The 21,392-nt window shown below is 48.5% G+C and overlaps 1 protein-coding gene across 4 annotated transcripts in view; it reads right to left on the bottom strand.

Moving 5' to 3' along the window:
* Positions 1–6,979: 6,979 nt before the first annotated feature.
* Positions 6,980–21,392, bottom strand: part of dag1 (dystroglycan 1) — a 113,317-nt gene continuing 98,904 nt past the window's right edge. For all 4 annotated transcript variants that reach the window (XM_038810808.1, XM_038810811.1, XM_038810810.1 and 1 more), the window contains exon 3: positions 6,980–10,971. In XM_038810808.1, coding sequence (XP_038666736.1) covers positions 8,584–10,971 — 2,388 coding nt within the window. In that variant the 3' untranslated portion in view covers positions 6,980–8,583. The remainder of the gene's footprint in view (positions 10,972–21,392) is intronic.

Raw genomic sequence — 21,392 nt, 5'->3', positions numbered from 1 at the left:
ATCATAGTGGTTATCATAGAATTTACAGTGTAGAACGAGGCCGTCCTTCAACTGGTTATCACCATTTAATAATATTAACTGGTATTAACAAATATTAACTAGGCCATTCGTCTTTGCGCCTTATACTCACCCAATCGACTCTTATGATTTCCTGGTTCTATTTTCAGTATCACCTCTATATCCTCCCTGTTAGGGCAGCACGGTGGCGCAGTGAGTAACACTGCAGCCTCACGGCGCCGAGGTCCCAGGTTCGAACCCAGCTCTGGGTCACTGTCCGTGTGGAGTTTGCACATTCTCCCCGTGTCTGCGTGGGTTTCGCCCCCACAACCCAAATATATGTAGGGTAGGTGGATTGGTCATGCTAAATTGCCCCTTAATTGGAAAAATGAATTGGATACTCTAAATTTATTTATAGAAAAAAAAATATATATATATATATATATATCCTCCCTGTTTTCTCCTTGATCCTCCCTGTTCTCTAACTGTTGTCCTTTTCAGTTATTTAAGTTTCAGCTATTTGGACACAGTTCCTAATATCAGTTACACACCAACCAATCAGCTGACCACTTCCTGTGAAATTGCTGTAGTTTTTTCCTCAAACTGAGCGTGCTGCCTGAACAACTCTTCCCAGACTGCTTCACTGCACTGCTGACTGCAGAACACACTTCCCAGACTGCTTCACTACAAGGCTGACTGCAGAACACTCTTCCCAGACTGCTTCACTGCAATGCTGACTGCAGGACACTCTTCCCAGACTGCTTCACTGCAATGCTGACTGCAGGACATTCTTCCCAGACTGCTTCACTGCAATGCAGACTGCAGAACACTCTTCCCAGACTGCTTTACTGCAATGCTGTAACTGCAGAACACTCCTCCCAGACTGCTTCACTGCAATGCTGACTGCAGAACACTCCTCCCAGACTGCTTCACTGCAATGCTAACTGCAGGACACTCCTCCCAGACTGCTTCACTGCAATGCTAACTGCAGGACACTCTTCCCAGACTGCTTCACTGCAATGCTGACTGCAGAACACTCTTCCCAGACTGCTTCACTGCAATGCTGACTGCAGAACACTCTTCCCAGACTGCTTCACTGCAATGCTGACTGCAGAACACTCTTCCCAGACTGCTTCACTGCAATGCTGACTGCAGAACACTCTTCCCAGACTGCTTCACTGCAATGCCGAATACAGGACACTCTTCCCAGACTGCTTCACTGCAATGCTGACTGCAGGACACTCTTCCCAGACTGCTTCACTGTGATTCTCACTGCCGAAGTTCAGCTTGCCCGGGGTGCCAGCAACCCTAGGGCCGGCGCTGCTGCAATGCTGACTTCAGTATACTCCTCCCAGACTGCTTTACTGTGATTCTCACTGCGGAACACTCTTCCCTGACTGCTTCACTGCGATGCTGACTGCAGGACATTCTTCCCAGACTGCTTCACTGTGATGCTGACTGTAGGGCACTCTTCCCAGACTGCTTCACTGCAATGCTGACTGCAGGACACTCTTCCCAGACTGCTTCACTGTGATGCTGACTGCATGGCACTCTTCCCAGACTGCTTCACTGCAATGCTAACTGCAGAACACACTTCCCAGACTGCTTCACTGCAATGCTGACTGCAGAACACTCTTCCCAGACTGCTTCACTGCAATGCTGACTGCAGAACACTCTTCCCAGACATCTTCACTGCAATCCTGACTGCAGGGCACTCTTCCCAAACTGCTTCACTGCAATGCTGACTTCAGTATACACTTCCCAGACTGCGTCACTGCAATGCAGACTGCGGAACACTCTTCCCAGACTGCTTCACTGCAATGCTGAATGCAGAACACTCTTCCCAGACTGCTTCACTGCAATGCTGACTGCAGAACACTCTTCCCAGACTGCTTCACTGCAATGCTGACTGCAGAACACTCTTCCCAGACTGCTTCACTGCAATGCTGACTGCAGAACACTCTTCCCAGACTGCTTCACTGCAATGCTGACTGCAGGACACTTTTCCCAGACTGCTTCACTGTGATTCTCACTGCAGGACATTCTTCCCAGACTGCTTCACTGCAATGCTGACTGCAGGGCACTCTTCCCAGACTGCTTCACTGCAATGCTGACTGCAGAACACTCTTCCCAGACTGCTTAATTGTGATTCTCACTGCAGAACACTCTTCCCAGACTGCTTCACTGTGATTCTCACTGCATGACATTCTTCCCAGACTGCTTCACTGCAATGCTGACTGCAGAACACTCTTCCCAGACTGCTTCACTGCAATGCTGACTGCAGAACACTCTTCCCAGACTGCTTCACTGCAATGCTGACTGCAGGACACTTTTCCCAGACTGCTTCACTGCAATGCTGTCTGCAGAACACTCTTCCCAGACTGCTTCACTGCAATGCTGACTGCAGGACACTTTTCCCAGACTGCTTCACTGTGATTCTCACTGCAGGACACTTTTCCCAGACTGCTTCACTGCAATGCTGCCTTCAGTATACCCTTCCCAGACTGCTTTACTGTGATTCTCACTGCGGAACACTCTTCCCAGACTGCTTCACTCTGATTCTCACTGCAGGACACTCTTCCCAAACTGCTTCACTGCAATGCTGACTTCAGTATACCCTTCCCAGACTGCTTTACTGTGATTCTCACTGCGGAACACTCTTCCCAGACTGCTTCACTACGATACGGACTGCAGGATTCTTCCTAAATTGCTTCATTAAGATGCCCCCTGGTTATTGACCCCCCCATCCTTCCTATAATGTAGCGACCAGAACTGCACACCGCACTCTAGCTGTAGCCTAACAAGTGTTTTTATGCAGCTCCCTGATAACTTCCCTGCTCTCTTTATTCTTCATCTAATAAAGGGTTGTTCCTCGTTTAGTAAAAGTAAGCATCCTACATGCCTTTTTAACCAACTTATTTACTGTCCTGCTGCCTTCAGGGACCTATACATATGCACCCTAGTTTTCTCTGGTCCTCTGTATTTCCTAGCAAACTACAGTTCATTCTACGTTCCCTTGCCTGGTTAATTCTCACAAAATGCATCACCCTACTTTTCAGGGTTAAATTTGCCATTGTTCTGACCATTTGACCAGCCCATCTATATTATCCTGTAATCCAAGGCCTTCCTCCTCGCTATTTACCAAACCCACCAGTTTCTGTGCCATCTGCGAACTTACTGATCATACTCTTCCCTCCCAGATAATGATTTAAAAAAAAAAAAATTTAGAGTGCCCAATTCTTTTTTCCAATTAAGGGGCAATTTAGCATCGCCAATTCACTTACTCTACACATCTTTGGGTTGCGGGGGTGAGACCCATGCAGACACAAGGAGAATGTGCAAACTCTACACGGACAGTGACCCGGGTCTGAATTGAACCACTGCACCACCATCCCACCTTACGTTCAGATCATTGATATACACTGGCCAACATGTGACTCCCACAGCAATATGGTTGACTCATGTATTACTCTCAAGGCCATTAGGAATGTGTAATAAATGTTAGCTTTGCCAGCAACCCATGAATGACTTATTGCCCCACCCCCTTCCTAGAGATAAAGTACCAAATCCCCCCCCCCCTCCCCCCGCTATTTTAGGGGCAATTTAGTGTGGCCAATCCACCTAACCTGCACATCTTTGGGTTGTGGGGGCGAAACCCACGCAGATATGGGGAGAATGTGCAAACTCGGACAGTGTCCCAGGTCCTCAGCGCTGCAGTCCCAATGCTAACCACTGCGCCATCCTCCTTCCTTTATCTCTGGCTTTAAGGCCTCAACCCCCTTCCTCCCTACATCATTTGCTCCAACACGGACCTTCCCTTCTCCACCCCATAGAATGTTATGCATTCTCGCAACATTCCTTACCCTGGAAGCGGGGTGGTAACTTACCAAACGGAGTTCACATTGGCAATAACAGAACTGCGTGGCTGGTCTTCAGTAACCAGGACATCCATCGGTAGTTTCCATGCAGTAATTCCATGATGTGCAACTTTTTGGCTCATCTATTGTCCTGGATTTCAAACCACGCTTTTTTAAAATCCCGAACACCATTTATTTTGTGAAACTAATCTCGACTGTCAAGCCAGAGAACCGTCACAGATTCAGAAGCTTTGATTGGCCAGCTTTCACGCACAAACTACTGACCTTTGTGCACTAGGACCCCCAGAAACATGAGGGGAACAGTGTAGTCAGTCTGCCATTCCGTGACCCAACCGTAACAGGTCCTTAAAATAGTCAACAAATCAATTTACAGCCGTGCACAATCTTTTTGCACTAAATTTTAAGTTGTAGACTGGTCCATCTTGTGTTTCATTAGATGCAGAATTAGGCCATGAGGACCTGGATACACACAGAAAATCCAGTGCCCATGTCAAAAGTATCACATTATGTCCTTATTTTGAACTATATGTGGATTTGTTACGATAGTCAGCGGACGACCTGTTGCTAGTTGGGCAGTAAAGTTGGTCTGAGCATGGAGCTTCTCTACACTACAAGCTTGAGGGGCTGGAAGAGGCCAAGTGAATACAGGTTTACTGACAGTACCAAGTTTAGGCGGCACAGTAAATACTTTGGTGGAAGTAATCAGCTGCAATGGGATTAAATGAGTGGCCGAAAAGAGCAGATGGAGCGTAATTGTGGGGGGGGGGGGGGGGGGATGGAGATTTTAGGTGGCCCCACATTAGACATTAGAATATATTTGAAATAGGGATACGCTGGGAAGTGTGGAGAGGCAGTGAGTTTAGAAATCCAAACACAGAAATTACTAAAAACTGATGGGCAGATACAAAAAACATTCACAAAGACTTATGGAATTTTGGCCTTTATCTTGAAGAAGGCTGAAGGCAAAGTAGTGGAAGTTGTTTTAGGTTAAGCTTAGGCCAACTGGAGTACTGTGTTGTGTGCTTGGGGCATTGCACCTCAGGAAGGGTACATATGTACCCTTGATGTTTCCAGGGTAGCATGGTGGTTAGCATAAATGCTTCACAGCTCCAGGGTCCCAGGTTCGATTCCCGGCTGGGTCACTGTCTGTGTGGAGTCTGCACGTCCTCCCCGTGTGCGCGTGGGTTTCCTCCGGGTGCTCCGGTTTCCTCCCACAGTCCAAAGATGTGTGGGTTAGGTGGATTGGCCATGCTAAATCGCCCGTAGTGTCCTAATAAAAAGTGGGGGGGGGGGGGGTTTGAGTAGGGTGATCATGGCTCGGCACAACATTGAGGGCCGAAGGGCCTGTTCTGTGCTGTACTGTTCTATGTCCAAATAAATTCACACGGGGTGATGAAAGCACAATTGAGTTTTTGCAATGTGTTCAGGACACATGTCTTACTTAGTATGGAAAAATACTCAACAAGGAGAGTGAATGAGCACTAATGAATCTTGTAATGGGGAATGAACCCATAAGATGATAAGAGAAGTACACATGGGGGAAACATCTAGGCAATAGTGATCACAACACAAGGTTTAAAATAAAGATTGGGAAGGATATAAGGAGGACAAAAACCAGGGCAATAAATCAGGAGAAAACACATTTTTCAGGAATTTGAGCAGAACAGGGGAATATAAATTGGAAAAATTATTGACAGAGCGATTAGAGCAGCAATGGAAAACATTTCAAACAGAAATCAAGAGTTTAGGAGAAATATATCCTCCTGAAAAGCAAGATAAACAAGCCAGTAATGAATTACTGTGGATGAATAAAAAAAAATAGGGGCAACATTGAAACTAAAGATAAAAGTATAGAGACAGTATAGGATGACACAAAGGAATTGAAAAGCTTGGGTGAGTAGTCAAGGAATACGAAACTTTGTATGTTCCACAGATACAAACAATAAAAGAAAAGTCAAAGAATTGGGTTCCTGAGGTTCAGACACTGTAAATTCAATGGCAATGATAGTGAAATAGCAGAAATGTTAATTACTTTTCTCGATATCATAATGGCGTATTTCAAACAAGATGTATTCATTTGTAATGATGTGCTTCAAATGCAAGAAACCTAAGCTGGGATAAATGCACGTAGATGGAAAAGGTCCAGTGACAGGGCTCATAGATCTGTGGGGACAATGTTGTGTAGTTGACTCATTTCCATTACAAGCCAGAGTGAGACTGCCCATGTTATTTGATCTCAGGATCCATATAGCATAACAAACTGCAGAAAGTAGCATCAATGTTTCAGACATAATGGAGATGATCGGATAACTCACTTCTTACCCACGCTGAGAAGCCACACTGCTGTGACTGGGATTGGCTTTAGACACAATTTGTATGGTAAACTATTCTCCACCCGTTACGTTTCTGGTGAAATACCTCTGCTTTTTTGCTGTAGTTCACACAGACTCTGTTTAAGTAGACTGATTTATGCAGTGTGCGGTTTAAATAAACACTTTGTTGTGGTCCCGCTCACCCTTCAACTCACTGGCTAATACAATGGTGTCAAAAAAAAAACACAAGAACTAACAGTAGGAGTAGGCATTTCAGCCCCTCGAGCCTGCTCCATCAATCAATACGATCACGGCTGATCTCATCTTGGCCACAACTCCACTTTCCTGCCTGTTCTCCATAACTCTTCAATTTACTCAATGTTCCGGTATCCACTGCACTCTCGGATAGTGAATTCCAGAAATTCACGACCCTTCGAGAGAAGTAATTTTTCCTCATCTGCTACCACTTATTCTAAAACTATTTCCTCTCATCCTAGATTGCCCTACAAGAGCAAGCATCCCCTCCACGTCCATTTTGTCAATTCCCCATATCATCTTGTATACCTCAATTAGATCTCCTCTCATTCTTCTAAACTCGGCAGCGGATTAGTATGGAAACAGATTTCATCAGCCTGGGCTAGATTCAATCACGTACCTTAAGAGATGAAAGGCTAGTGCCTAGCTCACTGTACTGCTCAATTCCATACACTGTAGATATGTGTGTGTGTGTGCGCGCGCGTGCGCACACATTAAATATTTATAGAAAAAAAGCTTACAAGGAACAGAAAGAAATCTCTTTGGTGAAAACACATTTTAATACAAGACTTCCAACATACAGTACCTAGTGGCATAAATAAAATGTTTACTAATAACTGTAAAAAGTAAAATTGCTAATAATGCATTATTCGGTTTTGATTTGCCCGCCAATCACCGTGGTGATGGATGAATCAGTTCTCTTGGCCACTGCAGATCCAAGCGCACACACCAGGCGTGTGCGGTGTTCTATTATGGCTTCAAGATCCCATGGCGTGCGCTTTAAGCCAGCTCTGGAGCTTGACCACCCAAGCTAGCACAGCACACGATTATTGCAATGGTTTTTGCGAGTCCCAAGTTCCAAATACCATCTCTTTGTGGTTCAGTCCAGTAAAGTGTGGCAGACATCACACCTACATGATATCCTGTGAGAATAATCAACTTTAAAAATAAAAGCAGTAAAACTTCTTTTTAAAAAACCCTTCTAAATTAAAATTTATACGGTGATCTATGAGAGGGAGAGAGAGAAAGAAAGAAAGAGAAAAAAAATCAAACCCAATTTCATTTCAATAATCCCTAAGAAGCCAAGCGTTTACAAATTGCAGTATGCTTTTAATAAAAGGATTGAGGCTGTATCAAAAATTTAGTAAAAAACTTAGATTGAATTTTTTATTTTAATCATTTCTGGCTGAATAGAATATAATCTACCATAAGACCCCTGTACGTCTGCAGCCAAGGAGCTGAAATGGGAGTAGCAGGACCTGACAAACAAGCAACTTTATATCAATTGCACGGATTGGAGAGGAAGGGGGCGCAAACAAGGAAGAAATGGGATGTACAAGCGGAAAAAGGTGGGAGAACCCAAAGAGATAAAGAAAGCGTGCAGGGCATAGGAGAAGGCAAATGGCACACCAAAACAGCGTGCGATATGAGAGATGTGCAGCACAGTCACACAGGGGCGATGATGTGCCAGACAGCTTCGCAAGAGCGCTTGGCGCCAAAGGGTGCGAACGATCTGGCGATATTAAAAGGAAACTGTTTAGAGAACCAGCGACAGAGGCCAGACAGCAAGAAATGATGAGAAGCTAAAAAGAAAGTTGACGGAGGCGTCCCAAAGCCACAGCAGAGAAAAGTTCCAACTTAAAAACAATTAACATGGCCAAAACTAGAAGTAAAAATTTAGGTATAGTGGATTAAATGTAAAACAAACTGATTTCAGTACAGTCTCTGACATTTACATTAGGCTACCGTTTTGTTATACTTCTGTTGCTAGACGCGTGAATAGAAAACAGTACAATTAGTGTTAAAGGCAAACCGTATCAAACATCCCCCAGTGCTGCCCGTGGTCTCTTTAGCATTTTAAAACAAATGTTCTGAAGCCTGCGGTATCAATGTACAGAAAAGATCAAGGTAACAATGCTGACTGGTGGATATCATCCCGCCAAGCGGGAGAGGTGATCAACAGCATTAAGGGCTGCAGTGAAACTGCAGCATTACTCAGCTTCCAAACCGACAAACCCAGTGCTCAAAAAATTAAAAATGGTGGCAGACTTCCATTCCTTACAGACAGCACTGGTGTGGAAAGGGGGTGGGTGAGTGGGTTGGGAGGGGTTGGTTATGGGGGTTCCAGTCTCCTTTGGGTATTAGGGTGGGACGTAAGGTGGTGGGGATCTGTATGGGGTCATGTTCTTTGGACGGCAGCCTTTTCCTTCCATTGGTGCTGTGAAGGGTGGCGGGGGCTGGTAGGGGGGTGCATTGGGATCCTCTTCTCTCAGAGGGGTGTATTCACCAATCAGATCCTGGCCCAGAGGGATTGCCTCATGGGTGGACTGGTTGGGATACTCTGGAGGAGGAAGAGGAGGCTTTTCCTCTTGGAGGATCAGGGGGACGCTCGATGAAGGAGGAGGCTTCGAGTCATCCAGTTCATCGGCGAAAATGATGGGAACGCCCTTCTTGATGAAGGTGGCTTGGTCCTCGATGGTGAGCTTCCCTTTCCGCTTCTTGCGGTAGCAGATCATAGCAATGATGCCAGCAATGAGGAGGATGGCAGCTACAACCACTGCTGGGATGACTGTGTGCAGATACACATCATCGTCGCTGGTCCTGGATGGCCCCCCACCGGCGGCAACCGACACGGTAGGCTCGATGGGAATCTCTAGCTGACCCGCTGGTACAAATTGGATATGTTTGCAGCTGCCTGTTCCGGTGACAGACACGTTCATGGGGATAAACTCAGGCTCCATGGTTGTCACAAACATAGAATCTGGCTTGCCATCTCTGTCCGCAATGCGCGTACTCAAAGATCGAACCTGCTCCTCTGGGCAGGGGTCGAGGGGGAGTGTGTTATTAGTCCACTCAACCACAATGGAACCCTTAGAGATACCGAGCAAGGTCACAGTGCTACTGTTGCGGTCGCCAAATGATTCGGCCAGCTTCTTGATCAGTTGGATTTTTTTGTTAACATTGTTGGCCACTTTCCTGTAATCGCCTTGAAATCGAGCGGCAAATTTGGCACTCGATTTGCCACCGTGAGGTCGACTGTGTACATGTACCTCGAAGGCATCCACCGCCGTTAAGCCTCCCTTGTCTGCAGCGTGCATAAAGTACTCATGCTTGCCTTCGTGACCAGTGTCTGGCAAACCATATAACAGCTGGCTGGTGCCGTTGAACTTGACCCAGGAGTTCTCGGGCAGCGGTTGCTGTTCCCGGAGTTTGAGCGTGAGCTGCAGTTTGTCCGTGGTGCCGTCCTCTTTGTCGTAGAAGGTGTCCGATGGGATCTTAAGCTCGAAGTACGTTCCCAACCACGAGTCCACGCGGTCAATATGGTTAGTAAGCTTGGGTGGCTCGTTGTCAACACCAGGATGCTTGGTCGCGTGGACGGGGCTGATCGTACGCCTTGTGGGCGGCGATGGGGTCGGCAGCTTGGGGGATGGTTTGGTAGTGCCTCGTGGCGCCTTGGTTCGCATCTTTGGCTTCCTGGTGGTTACAGTAATGGCGGTTGGAGTCGTAACCTGTGGTTTCAGAGTGGTAACCCTGGGTTTCTTGGTCGTGCGTGGAGACGGCACAGCAGTGGGTTCAACATAACCGCTTCTGGTTACGGTCGGTACGATCTGACCGGGGATGGTTGTACTTGATTTCTCCAACACCCTGGTTGGTTGCACAGGACCCAAAGTGGGTGTGTGAGTAATTGTATCTTTTGGCCTGGCTGTTTTCATGGACGACTTACTAATCAAAGGTTTCCTGATTGGTGGTGCCACTTTGTCAGTGGTAGATGCAATAATCGGAGAGGTGGGTGTTGGGACTATACGAGGAGGAGGTTCTCTAACAGCAGTTGTTGGTGGCAATGCAATTATGACGGGTGTTGGAGTGGGATGTATTTGCCTTCGCACTCTCTTGGTCACCTGCAACTTCTTGTTGGCAATGTGCCACCCTACCACAGGATAGCCAAGCTGAGCAGACATGGTCCCTTCCTTGGCAGGGATCTCCACACTGCTGATGTTAGGGACATTGTTCTGATTTAAGAAACATCCAATCTTCCAGGACAGCAGAGCCCCATTCTCCACCACCTTCTTGGCGTTCCCAGGGCCGGCCATGAAAGCAGACATGTCGAACAGACGGTTGTTGACAACTGGCACAAGTTTCATTTGATGGAGTCCCACCTCGGCAAACTTGCGCATTCGGTCTAACAGTCCGATGCGCTGCTCGGCTGTCATCTTTGTTAGGTCAGCGTCCAAAATCACAGTCAAAATGGTGAGGGGTTCCTCGTGTGCACAGACTGATGGTGTAACCTCGTTGACCAACTGTGATGACAGAGCAATGGGAGCACTGTCTAATGGGTCATCTGGCAGAACCTCAATAGAGAAGACATCTTCAGCGAAAGGCACAAGGCTACCATTGGCAGCCAACTCCAGAGCAGTGGCTGAGATATAGTGGACCCCTCTGTCTGTGTCCAACGGGAGCCCCTGAAGTGAGTGGCTCACGGGATCCCAATGTAGCCATGAGGGCAATGACTCCTTCCCAGACTCCGTAATCTAGGAAAAGAAGAAAGATATTGATTTACTATCTCCATGTAGCACTTTCATATTTAATCTCAGCACACAGGGATAAAAGCTCATTCATTACTTTGACAGGGTTCGTCACAGATGTAATCAGGATGCCTGATTCATGTTTACCTCTCCCAGTTTGGCAGAATGTATCATGTAGTAATGTATAGCTCCGAGAATGTTCTATGGCACCACTGAACAGCCACGGCACATTTTTCAAAAAGCAACAGCTGCTATTATTCCCTGATATTAGCTTAATAAAGAAAGTATGTTCAGAGTTACTCTACTGAAAGAACACATGGGCCACAGGGTCATTTTTGTTCACAATGTAAATGTACAAAAGGTCATTCTGTCCATTAACGTTTAACTCACTTTATCCCATCTCATCAAGGACAACGTCACTGCAGTACGTCACGGCCCATCCCTCCGTTACCATCATCCCCGCACGGCCCATCCCTCCGTTACCATCATCCCCGCACGGCCCATCCCTCCTGTACCATCATCCCCGCACGGCCCATCCCTCCGTTACCATCATCCCCGCACAGCCCATCCCTCCTGTACCATCACCCTCGCACGGCCCATCCCTCCTGTACCATCACCCTCGCACGGCCCATCCCTCCTGTACCATCACCCTCGCACGGCCCATCCCTCCTGTACCATCACCCTCGCACGGCCCATCCCTCCTGTACCATCACCCCGCACGGCCCATCCCTCCTGTACCATCACCCTCGCACGGCCCATCCCTCCTGTACCATCATCCCCGCACAGCCCATCCCTCCTGTACCATCATCCCCGCACGGCCCATCTCTCCTGTACCATCACCCTCGCACGGCCCATCCCTCCTGTACCATCACCCCGCACGGCCCATCCCTCCTGTACCATCACCCTCGCACGGCCCATCCCTCCGTTACCATCATCCCCGCACGGCCCATCCCTCCTGTACCATCATCCCCGCACGGCCCATCCCTCCTGTACCATCATCCCCGCACGGCTCATCCCTCCTGTACCATCATCCCCGCACGGCCCATCCCTCCGTTACCATCACCCTCGCACGGCCCATCCCTCCGTTACCATCATCCCCGCACGGCCCATCCCTCCTGTACCATCACCCTCGCACGGCCCATCTCTCCTGTACCATCACCCTCACAGCCCATCCCTACGGTACCATCACCCTCGCTCAGCCCATCCCTCCGGTACCATCACCCTCACACGGCCCATCCCTACGGTACTGTCACCCTCGCTCAGCCCATCCCTCCGGTACCATGACCCCACACAGCCCATCCCTCCGGTACCATGACCCCACACAGCCCATCCCTCCGGTACCGTCACCCTCTCACAGCCCATCCCTCCGGTACCATCACCCTCGCATGGCCCGTCCCTCTGGTACCATGACCCCACACAGCCCATCCCTCCGGTACCGTCACCCTCGCACGGCCCGTCCCTCTGGTACCATGACCCCACACAGCCCATCCCTCCGGTACCGTCACCCTCGCACGGCCCGTCCCTCTGGTACCATGACCCCACACAGCCCATCCCTACGGTACCATCACCCTCACAGCCCATCCCTACGGTACCGTCACCCTCGCTCAGCCCATCCCTCCGGTACCATCACCCTCACAGCCCATCCCTACGGTACTGTCACCCTCTCACAGCCCATCCCTCCGGTACCATCACCCTCGCATGGCCCATCCCTCTGGTACCATGACCCCACACAGCCCATCCCTCCGGTACCATCACCCTCACATGGCCCGTCCCTCTGGTACCATGATCCCACACAGCCCATCCCTCCGGTACCGTCACCCTCGCACGGCCTGTCCCTCTGGTACCATGACCCCACACAGCCCATCCCTCCGGTACCGTCACCCTCGCACGGCCCGTCCCTCTGGTACCATGACCCCACACAGCCCATCCCTCCGGTACCGTCACCCTCACACGGCCCGTCCCTCTGGTACCATGACCCCACACAGCCCATCCCTCCGGTACCGTCACCCTCGCACGGCCTGTCCCTCTGGTACCATGACCCCACACAGCCCATCCCTCCGGTACCGTCACCCTCGCACGGCCTGTCCCTCTGGTACCATGACCCCACACAGCCCATCCCTACGGTACCATCACCCTCACACGGCCTGTCCCTCTGGTACCGTCACCCTCGCTCAGCCCATCCCTCCGGTACCATCACCCTCACAGCCCATCCCTACGGTACTGTCACCCTCTCACAGCCCATCCCTCCGGTACCATCACCCTCGCATGGCCCGTCCCTCTGGTACCATGACCCCACACAGCCCATCCCTCCGGTACCGTCACCCTCGCACGGCCTGTCCCTCTGGTACCATGACCCCACACAGCCCATCCCTCCGGTACCGTCACCCTCACACGGCCTGTCCCTCTGGTACCATGACCCCACACAGCCCATCCCTCCGGTACCGTCACCCCCACATGCAGCTGCATTGTGAACAATTGTCTTCACTACATTTTTACCACTTACTTGGACACCAAAAGGGATGATTACCTGTCACCATTCCTGGTTCTGTTTCCAACTCTCCCTCTGGCAATACTATTTATTCCAATTTACAATACATTCTTTCCACCAGGAAACAGGCTTTACATTTATCATCAAATTTAATTTGGCATCTGTTACTAAAATTCCAAAGGCAAAGCAAGAGTTCTACTAAGTGCTCAATAAATCTGACAAACCTTCTTTTCCAATTAAGGGGCAATTTAGCGTGGCCAGCTCACCTACCCTGCACATCTTTGCGTTGTGGGGGTGAGACCCATGCAGACATGGGGAGAATGTGCAAATTCCACACGAACAGTGACCCAGGGACAAGATCGAACCAGGGACCTCAGCGCCGTGAGGCAGCAGTGCTAACCACTGCTCCGCCGTGCCGTCCCCGACTCTGACAAACCCAGCTGTAATCTTAATACACACACATCTAATATATCAAACCCAGTAAAGACTCTTCAGGACAGTAAGGTAGGATCCATGTGCAAGAAAGGATGGGAGACAGGGGATGCGTAGAGACAGACAGAACAATGAGTGTGTGGGAGAGAAAAAGAACACAGATCAGCTGATAGTAGCCATCGGAGAGGGTAGCGGTCTTATCTGAAAGATGCCACCTTTGACACTGCATTATGCCCTCAGTACTGCGATGGGGCGTCACCCAGACTTTATCACAATCTAGACTACACTAAAAAATAACAAATCCTGGAAACTGGGTAACAGAAATAGAATCCATTGGGTGCTCAAAATGTTAAAACTTGTCTTTTCACTACATTTTCAGACTGGCTATCTCAGCATTTTCTAGAAATTCAAAGCAAGATCTCAGCATCTGCAGCTTTTGAACAGCCCTCTTATGCAATTCCATGTTCTGGCTCCTGTTTTATTTTGATTAATTAGAAGCCTTTCATGCAGAACTTCTGCCAAAAGCCTTCCGAAAGCTCAAATAAACTGCACCCATGGAAGATCCAACTTCTATTGCGTGGGTGTCACGCACTCAAATAAAAATTTATTGGGTGGCATCTTCCTCTTCCAAATCTATGCTAAAATATTTTTTATTTAATTTATTGTAGTATGGGTCCTCATCAAGTCTGGTGCTTAATGTGGAGTCCATTACTGTTCTAGTTAAGGACACAAGACTAATGGGTCTGTTGGTGACAGGGTCAAACCTTTTATTCTTTTAAAATATAGACATATTTTCTTGCTTCCAATTCTTTGGGAGCTCAGTAGCATCTGTTGATTAATGACCACTTCCCTTCAAATCCTGCCCCTTGCTTCCTTCAGAGTGCTGGGATATAAAGCGTTTGGCTCAAGGGAAATTGCGATTGTAGTGTCTCTTTGACTTTTGACAGGTATGAAGCATACATGTCTGGTTTTGGCCTATAGTGGCCATTAATTCAATCATAATAAGTAGAGGGATGTTTAAAAGCCAGTTGCATTCAAAATCTTAACTTCACACCCAGTCTAATTTAGTACAATCAGGCAAAGATTTGTTCAGTTGTCTCAGACTGCAAGCTTGATAGAGGGTCGGGGAAGACTCGATGGGCCAAAAGACCTCCTTCTGTGCTGTAGGGATTCTATTCTAGAGGTGCCAAGCCACATTCAGGCAAAAGGCATAATATTGTTGCTTGCTTAGTTATGTCATTTGCAGTTGCATTTGAATTTGAATTTTGCTGACAGTTATGCCATCCATAGCCATCGGGGAAGGGTGTATGTAAGGCAAGGAGAGTTTAAATGATTATTTTGCTTTAGAATTCCAAAAGCCAAGGCCTGGCCAGTGGGCTCCCGGAGTTAACCAGACTACAAGAAAATAATTATATATAACAGCACTGCAATTGTACACATTATTTCCCTTCTGGTATTTCACCTCCCGTAAATGTATAATTTATTATTCCGAGTCAGCTGGGCTCAGTTGGTGGCACCTCTTGCTTCCAAGACGACTGACTGGTTGTGGGTTCAAGTCTCACTCCAGTGACTCGAGTACAAAAATCTAGGCTGTCACTTCACTGCAGTGCTCAGCACTGCCGCACCACTAGAGGGGGCACTTTTTGGATGAATACAAAATGGAGGCGCAACGTGCCTCTTCAGTGGACTAGACCGCTTGCCATTATTTTGAAGAGCGGCAGAGTTCTCCACGGTCTCTGGGCCAGCATTTATCCCTCCACCAACATTACTAGGAAAAAATAATTGCTGTCATCATATTTCTCTGTAAACTGGAATACCCAGTGGTGATGGCACTATGTAAGATTCAATTTATTTCTGTATTAAAGTACACAATTTATTTTCTTACTAAGGTTTGAAAGTGTGACACTTTTCAAAGACATAGGAAAATGCCAGAGGACAGATCTGGGAACCAAAGCAAAGCTTAAAGGAAATGAACACAGAAAAAAAAAATGGGACACATTCAGCAGGTCTGGGCAGCATCTGTGAAGAGAGAAACAGAGTTAAAGTTTCAGGTCGATGAGCACCCGCCAGAACTGGGGAACTCGAGGAAAGATTCGGTAAGGATAACAACAGAAACAATCCGACGAGATAGAAAGGCTGGTGATGTCACGGTACCCACCACAGCAGCAAGGAGTCAAGTGTTATGCGGTTAATCTGAAATACAGAATCTTAAATAGCTGGGATAGGAAGAGAGGAGAGATGTTTCAGCCATGAATGTTTCAATATCTTCTGGGATACCAAGTGTAGATAATATCGAGCAGCAAGTTTCTTGGTTAGTCATATTGCTCTGTGCCACTGTGGGCTCTGTTCAGAGATGTTGCATCTGCACAGACAACGCTATAAATTAATTTCTAAACAGGTGACATTTTAACTGATGGATTCAAGGTTTCCCAATTGTCAGAAGCCACAAATTTAAATCTGCAGCACCTCTATGACTAGCAATCAGTGTGGAGGCAGGGCGGTGGAGGTGGAAAGCAGAACATTTGTCAGCAATGTATTTATTTTTTCTATTTACAGTTGCCATCCAATTGGGTTATTCAGAGTCCAGGACAATGGCAAGGTTTCCGTGCAAGGGCTTAGGCCAATATCAAAATTGCCCAGCACTCGTTACCACCACTGGGGGCCCTCAGTGAGGCATGTGTAGCACGGCTCCATCTACTGGTCTGAGGTGGCAGTGCAATGTTTCCCACTCTTTCCCTGGTCCGTCATCAAACACTGAACTACTTTACATTCTAAAAACACCAACATTCAGCATCATTTCCAGTGATCCATAACACACAAAAGCTTGATAGTCTTGGAGCAACGCCAGAAATGTAACCTTTAGTAAGGATGTCATTGTGCATTAACCGGAGGATTGTTTAAGCTTTTTGTGTGGATGGGCTGCATACATACACATTAAGAGAGCCTCACCTCAAAGGCTGTGGATGTGGAGTCTGTTCAAAATGCAGGTTGAGTGAGGGCGTTAAAGAGTGTGGAAGTTCGGGGGGGGGGGGGGGGGGGGGGGGGAAGCTGAAGTATGAATAATCATGTTCTAACAGGAGTGGGGGGGAAATGAGGAACTGAACGGTCACGTATAAAGTTTAAAGTCAAGTTCCCATCAAGTTACACAGTTGGCACATTGTTGTCTAGGTGGCCCTGGGTGGTTCGGATTTAGGATCTACCCGTCTTAGAGCACAAGCAGTACTTTTCAAACACCCTGGCCCACGTATTCAAACAGGATAAAACCAATATGAAACAACTGCAAACATGCTCCAGGGATTAAAGCAACAGTTTGAAGATCTCTGCCTCAACCAATACCTAGATATTTAATTTTCTCCCTTCCTCTAGCCTGCTGGGATGATTCCATAAATCCCATTTAAACCTCTGCTGGAGTACAAATTTTGCCCAAACTCTCAATGACTGATTGCAGTGTCCTCTCTGCTTCACAGACAGGAGCAGGGAGGGAATCTGTTCTGGGACAGCTTGCCTGCCCACAGGTGAAGTATCTCCACATCAGCATCTGCACAAGCCCAAACTCTACGAGGGAGCAGAGGCTGCAGTACCTTCCTCGCAGCCCCTCAGCATTCCAGCACCACCTTCAGACCTTCAATTGAAAAATTATTTTTTTTTAAAAAACGTCTCAAACAGACTTTGCAGTGAGGGGGGGTGGGGGAGAGAAAAGGGTGGAGGGTGGGAAGAGTGGGTGGGCAGGGGGTTAAGGGGGTAGAGAGGAGGAGGGTGGGAAGAGTGGGTGGGCAGGGGGTTAAGGGGGTAGAGAGGAGGAGGGTGGGAAGAGTGGGTGGGCAGGGGGTTAAGGGGGTAGAGAGGAGGAGGGTGGGAAGAGTGGGTGGGCAGGGGGTTAAGGGGGTAGAGAGGAGGAGGGTGGGAAGAGTGGGTGGGCAGGGGGTTAAGGGGGTAGAGAGGAGGAGGGTGGGAAGAGTGGGTGGGCAGGGGGTTAAGGGGGTAGAGAGGAGGAGGGAGGGGGTAGAGAGGAGGAGGGAGGGGGTAGAGAGGAGGAGGGAGGGGGTAGAGAGGAGGAGGGAGGGAGGGGGGTAGAGAGGAGGAGGGAGGGGGTAGAGAGGAGGAGGGAGGGGGTAGAGAGGAGGAGGGAGGTTAGAGGGAGGAGGGAGGGGGGTTTAGTGAGGAGGGAGGGGTAGAGAGGAGGAGGGGGGAGGGGGTAGAGAGGAGGAGGGAGGGGGTAGAGAGGAGGAGGGAGGGGGTAGAGAGGAGGAGGGAGGGGGTAGAGAGGAGGAGGGAGGGGGGTAGAGTAGAGAGGAGGAGGGAGGGGGTAGAGAGGAGGAGGGAGGGGGTGGGAGAGGAGGAGGGAGGGGGTAGAGAGAGGGAAGGGGGGTAGAGAGGAGGAGGGAGGGGGTAGAGAGGAGGAGGAGGGGTGGTAGAGAGGAGGAGGGAGGGGGTAGAGAGGAGGAGGGAGGGGTAGAGAGGGAGGAGGGATAGGGGGTAGAGAGGAGGAGGGAGGGGGTAGAGAGGAGGAGGGAGGGGGTAGAGAGGAGGAGGGAGGGGGTAGAGAGGAGGAGGGAGGGGGTAGAGAGGAGAGGGAGGGGGTAGAGAGGAGGAGGAAGGGGGGGGCGAGGCAGCAGGACGGGGGCGAGGGGGGTGGGGAAGAGAGAAGAGTGGCGGGAGGCGTGAGGGAAGGAGCGAGGGGATGACCAGCTGGTGGAAGGAAAGAGGTGTAATATTAGGGGAGAGGAACAAGGAGAGAGAAGTGAGAACACAAATGGAGTGTATAAGTGAGAGAACGAGTGAAAAAAAAAACAAGTGGGCGTGAGGGAGTGCCTCATTGTCAGCAAAACAATCTAATTCAATAAAACTGGGCAACTTACAAAACGCCCCTTTCAAAAGTTGAAATATCCCTGGACAATGGGACTGCACTGGTAGCTCACCTTCACAGTCTAAAATCTTAACTTTTACAAATCTCCAAATAGGTGTGCGCTGTTATGCCATAACCCTCTCCATCACTGAAATGAGCAACCAGCCTCATTGCAGTCTATCTGGGATTTATCACGCAATTAATGTCACATGATCTGATAATGTATTGCACTGCGGATCATGGGATTTTGCCGGACACACAGCAGACAATGACAATACTTGAAAACTTCTTCACTGGCTGCAAGGGGGCGGGGTGGAGCTGTTGATCATCAAGGTGATAGAAAGCTCTGCTGAAAAGAGCGCTTTCCCATTCTGAGCCTCCCAGTGTCAGTGACCATGTGTGCACCCCCCCCCAAACCCGGGCTACACAATGTGTCGGTACAATGAAAGGCTTTCTATATTCTGTCCCAGTCTCTAACACAGCAACGTGGAGTTATTTAATTTCCTCTTAACAACCATCCCATGCTGCCTCAGAGTGAGGGATTGACAGCCCAGGGCAGCTCCTTGCTGTGGGCCCGTGCCCACTCGGGAGCTGGATTGTGATCGCCCAAATTTCCCCCACCCTCCTCCTAATTACAGTGGACGGCCTAAAACCCCCGTCAATCTGGGCTGGATCTAAAGCCAGGTATCAGAGACGAAAGGCCAATCACATTAACCCAGTGTACCCAATGAGCGGCTCAATTAATACAAATGCGCTTGTAGGCAGGACAAAGGCCCAGCAGCAGCTTGGTTTAGTCAGGGTACAAACCGTGTAAAATCGTGCTAGATTGCAGGAACCAAATGTGATGCTGGCAACCAGCTCTGCAACTTTTACAAATGGCCCTTTGTGCGCAGGGAATCAGGAAAGGTTGACCCACTTTTCATTGCAGCTAGGTCTCACTTAATTCTGCACGGACTATGCAAGAAAGGCAGCTAATAAAAGTATTTAACGTCTGCTCGGAATACTACCTAACAGTTACTGACTAACCTGCTGACACCAGCACTTCTGGCCCATCCCCCCATACCTTCTCTTCAAGCCGGGCCTTTTACACGGATGAACAATTACCGAATGAAGATGAACAATTACAGAATGATTAAAGGAAGAGTTGAACAGTGCTTTGAAACACCTTCCGGATTGGAGGACTGCAATGTGAACTTGCCGGTCCATCCCATAAACAGTCCGCCAGTGTGTATATGTGTAAGTGAGAGAGGCATTATTAACTGTGTTGAACATAGAATAGAGCTCAACAGGTAAAGGTTAATTGGAAGCAGGACTGAAAGCTCCTCTACTTTCATAGAACATAGAATGCAGAAGGAGGCCATTCGGGCCATCAAGTCTGCACCGACCCACTTAAGCCCTCACTTCCACCCTATCCCCATTACCAATAACCCCTCATAACCTTTTTTGGTCACTAAGGGTAATTTATCATGGCCAATCCACCTAACTTGCACGTCTTTGGACCGTGGGAGGAAACCGGAGCACCCAGGGGAAACCCACGCAGACAGCGGGGAGAACGTGCAGACTCCGCACAGAGTAACCCAGAAGGGAATCAAACCTGAGACCCTGGCGCTGTGAAGCCACAGTACTATCCACTTGTGCTACCATGCTGCCCAAACATGCTTCGGGGTGCTAAGACTGGGGGCATGGCCATTGTACAAATTCATTGTTGAAAGATGGAAGAGCAAATTCCCTTGAATGAAATGATCATCTCCATGCTATTGGTTGCTAATGACACATGGCAAGGGTATGTGAAGAGTTGGATGGATCATAACTTTCGCCGGCTCAACAGTGATGATAATGAAGTACACCTGCATTAAAAATGCAAATGCAACCTGCATTTACGTAATGTCCTTAACATATTAACATCTCAAGTGTCCTCACAGGAATATGATAAGGGAAACATCCATCAGGAGAGGTGATCAAAGAGGTTGTTTTTAAAAGGAGTATCTCAGAGGAGGATAAGGTGGAAAATGAGTACTTAGGGGTCTTGGTGGTTGAGGGCATGGCCACCAATGGTGGAACGGAGGGAGTTGGGAAACGGACAAGAGGCATGGGTGGAGGAACTTGAGGGCGGTGGAGGTTTAAGAGTTTCAAAGATAGGGAAGGGCAAAGACATGGATGGATTTGAATGTGAGGAAAATAATTTTAAGCTTAAGGTGTTCATGGATTGTGGGTATAGGGGTAATGTACTGGGTTGTTTGGGTACAGACAGCAAAATTCTAGATGAGGCGATTTTTATAGCAGAGGGACATGGGAGGTCGTCTCACTCGGAGATTACTGTGAGTGCCTGGAGGCAACAAAAGCATGGATGAAGGTAACAGCAGCGAATGAGCAAAGACAAATGGGCAACGTTATGGAGCTGGAAGAAGCCGGTCTTGGTGATGGGAAGAGTATGAATTGGTTGATGCCTATACCCTAGACTGTGTTAATTTGTTTACATGCTCAGACTGCATTTGTGGTGCATTCTGCCTAACCCCTTCTGCCAGTAGTCTCATCCAGGTCTTCATCCGAGTGTAAAAGTATATTATTTTACTTAGACTTGGTCAAATACATCAAAAACTATCCCCTCTTCTTTGTTGAAACTCAAGAAAACCTGTCTGATTGTGTCTTCCGTGATCACAG

Source organism: Scyliorhinus canicula, chromosome 11 (assembly GCF_902713615.1).
Source record: "Scyliorhinus canicula chromosome 11, sScyCan1.1, whole genome shotgun sequence".
Taxonomy (NCBI): Eukaryota; Metazoa; Chordata; class Chondrichthyes; order Carcharhiniformes; family Scyliorhinidae; genus Scyliorhinus; species Scyliorhinus canicula.
The sequence above is the reverse complement of the archived record's forward strand: the minus strand, read 5'-3'. Positions and strand labels throughout refer to the sequence as shown.